This window comes from Myotis brandtii, unplaced genomic scaffold, assembly GCF_000412655.1.
Source record: "Myotis brandtii unplaced genomic scaffold, ASM41265v1 scaffold1408, whole genome shotgun sequence".
In the NCBI taxonomy this organism is placed as follows: domain Eukaryota; kingdom Metazoa; phylum Chordata; class Mammalia; order Chiroptera; family Vespertilionidae; genus Myotis; species Myotis brandtii.
In genome coordinates, this window is record NW_005355029.1 from 297,616 (window position 1) to 300,665 (window position 3,050).

A 3,050-nucleotide genomic window follows, 5' to 3' on the forward strand; every position below is an offset into this window, starting at 1 on the left:
GGTCTGTGCCCCCCGCCACTCCCGCCAGCCTCAGGCTCACAGCCTTCCTGCCCTTCCTGCCTGTGACAGGGCTTCCGCCCGGGCCCCGCGGCCCTGAGCCGGGCCTCCCAGAGGAAAGAACACTTCCTGGCCCTTATCGAGGGGCTTCACTCACTGCCCAGCGGCCGGTGGGGAGGCCCTCACAGTGGGCAGCGCAGATGCGGCAATGCCAGGACTTGCTGCTTGAGGAGCGCAGGGCACCTGAGAATCCGCATGCACACAATTTCAGAGAATTCACAAAATCGCCCGAAGCCTGTCCCCAGCAGCTCTCACAGGAAAAAAGCAACAGACAGCCTATGGTCTGGTCCCGGACACGAGGGGCTCAGACGCTTCCTCTGCGCCCAGAGGTCCACGGCGTTCCCATCAGCAGTGGCCGCAGTTGGTCAGTGGGCGCCTCCTGCCCACACCAGCCCCTGCACTGAGCCCGTTCCCGCTGTTCCAGCCCCAGCTTGTGGGACTTGGTTACGGATGCAGTCGCCATGGCAACCGTGCCTTGGAAACTAAGGACTCAGGACCACGTGCACAGCAGGAGATGCTTGGCTCAGAGCAGACTGGACCCGAGGCCCCCTCACTGCGCTGTGCGCGGGTCACCGGCCTCCATAGGACTCGGTCTGGACCTGTCCCGGCAGGCGGTCCCCCAGCTCCCAGGGCGAGAGGGACCCGTCAGCTTCAGCTTCCGCAGCCTCGTCCTCGGCCGCCTCTCCCCCAGCTCCAAACCCTCAGCCTCCCTGAGGACTCGCCGGCACGTGCAAAGCTGAACTCTTCCTTCTCCCGCCCAACCTGCCTCTTCCCCTTGTCCCTTCTTGGCAAGTGGCACCCCACCCATTTGAGAGCCCAGACCAAGCCCCAGGAGTGGTGCCCAGGCCTCTGTCCTCACCCCACACCCGGGCCACCAGCAAGACCGGAGCATCCCCACCAGACAAGGCCCACCTGACCGTGTCTCCGCCTCCAGTCCCCACCTCCCAGTAGATGGCCACACCCACCCCATGGAACCACCAATACGTCTCCAGCCACTGAACGTGTCCCCGGAGTGCGAAGTGCGCCCAGGTGAGCACCTCAGTTCAGTCCGGCCTGGACCGGCCTCGGCGTCCTGTCAGGCTCCCTGCCTGGGACGGCTGATAAGTCACACCCTGTGAGACTAGTTAAGTAGCTCCAGTTCTAGCCAAGTCACGGTTTGAGAAGGTTAAGGACATCACCTGCCTGATTCTCCTTCTTCAAATGTGCAGGAGCTGGGACCCCCCGCCCCGTCCTCTGTCCTGGTGCTCGAGGACCGGAACTCCTCTGCACGTGACCTCAGAAGTAACCGAAGTGGACTGGGGCCCATGGCCATTTTCATCTCTCCGCCGGAAAACGTGTTTAAGTTAAAACAGCCACCCTGGCCGGTTTGGCTCAGTGGCTAGAGCAGTGATGGCGAACCTGTGACACGCGTGTCAGAGGTGACACGCGAACTCATTTTTTTGGTTGATTTTTCTTTGTTAAATGGCATTTAAATATATAAAATAAATATCAAAAAGATAAGTCTTTGTTTTACTATGGTTGCAAATATCAAAAAATTTCTATATGTGACACAGCACCAGAGTTAAGTTAGGGTTTTTCAAAATGCTGACATGCCTAGCTCAAAAGGTTCGCCATCACTGGGCTAGAGCATCAGCCTGCAGACCGAAGGGTCCCAGGTTCGATTCCCAGGTCAAGAGCACATACCTTGGTTGCAGGCTCCGCCCCGGCCTGGGCCATCGTTAGGTCGCATGCAGGAGGCAACCCATCGATGTGTTTCTCTCACATCCATGTTTCTCTCTGTCTTTCCTTCTCTCTTCCATTCTCTAAAAATCACATTGGCAGCACCGACCGGGCCCCTCCGGCCAGAGGCTGCAGTGGGAACCCCAGGAATTGCATTTCTGAAAAGCCACACTGAACCCACAAAAGTGCGCACGGAAAAGATGCGCGTACACACGTTAGGGTGGCGTTGCTTTTCATCTGAAAAAACAAACAACCGCTTCCAGTCACGAGGGAGAGGCCGGGGGAACCTCCGTGTAACTTCCCAGCACACGCCTGTCCGTCACCTACAGCCAGTCTATGAGGGACGCGGGATAAATACATCACACGGGACGTGAGGGGCGTCTATAACATGATCGCAGCGAGAGGAGAACCGACGAGTTTATTTCTTCTCTCTCCTCTGAACTTCCCGTTTTCTTTAAAGGCTTGCACGGCTCTAAAATGTCTTTTAAGCCCTAGCTCCTTTGGCTCAGTGGATAGAGAGTCGGCCTGTGGACTGAAGGGTCCCGGGTTCAAGTGCCGGTCAAAGGGCACATGCGGAGGAAGCGCATGGGGAGGATCAATCCCAGTAGGGGGCGTGCAGGAGGCAGCCGATCAATGATTCTCTCTCATCATTGATTGTTTCTATCTCTCTCTCCCTCTCCCTTCCTCTCTGAAGTCAATAAAAATATTTAAAAAATAACTAAAATGTCCTTTAACAGATTGCTTTAAAGGGAAGAAATAAACGCATTCCCTTGTCAGGGCTCTGTGGCCGCGAGGCCCCTGTCCAAGGGAACCAGCGCCGGGGGAGCCGCAGGGACTCAGGTGCTGAAAACAGACTGAGCCTGGACCGGGTCCCACTCAGCCCCTGGGACGGGACAGGGACGGCTCAGGGCGGCGAACGGCCGCGAGGAGGGACTTGGGCGGCACCAGAGAGCTGAGGGGCGACCCCGTGCGGAAGGTGGACGCTCCCTGCAGGTCAGGGAAGCAGGACGGGTGGACAGGGTGGTGTCCCCTGCTCCCAGGCCTGTCCTGGGGGTGGACCCAGCAGGGGTCTCCCTCCTCGGAAGGGGCACCAGGCATGTGCCCCGCCCCCCGCACACGCCTGAGGGCACCTTCCCACCCGAGTGGGCAGATGAACAGGAGTCCGAGCTCAGCGCCCACATCAGCCCCTCAGAGCCCTTCCCTCTCCCACGTGCCCGTGGCCTCCATCCCTGGCCGGGCCCACCTGGCCCTTCAGGTGACACGGCCAGTGCGCC

At 59.0% G+C, this 3,050-nt stretch overlaps 1 protein-coding gene across 1 annotated transcript in view; it reads right to left on the reverse strand.

Moving 5' to 3' along the window:
• PRKAR1B (protein kinase, cAMP-dependent, regulatory, type I, beta) overlaps positions 1–3,050 on the reverse strand; it is a 71,380-nt gene that overhangs the window by 66,366 nt on the left and 1,964 nt on the right. Inside the window, exon 2 of the mRNA XM_014535266.1 lies at positions 2,336–2,394. Coding sequence (XP_014390752.1) covers positions 2,336–2,394 — 59 coding nt within the window. The remainder of the gene's footprint in view (positions 1–2,335; positions 2,395–3,050) is intronic.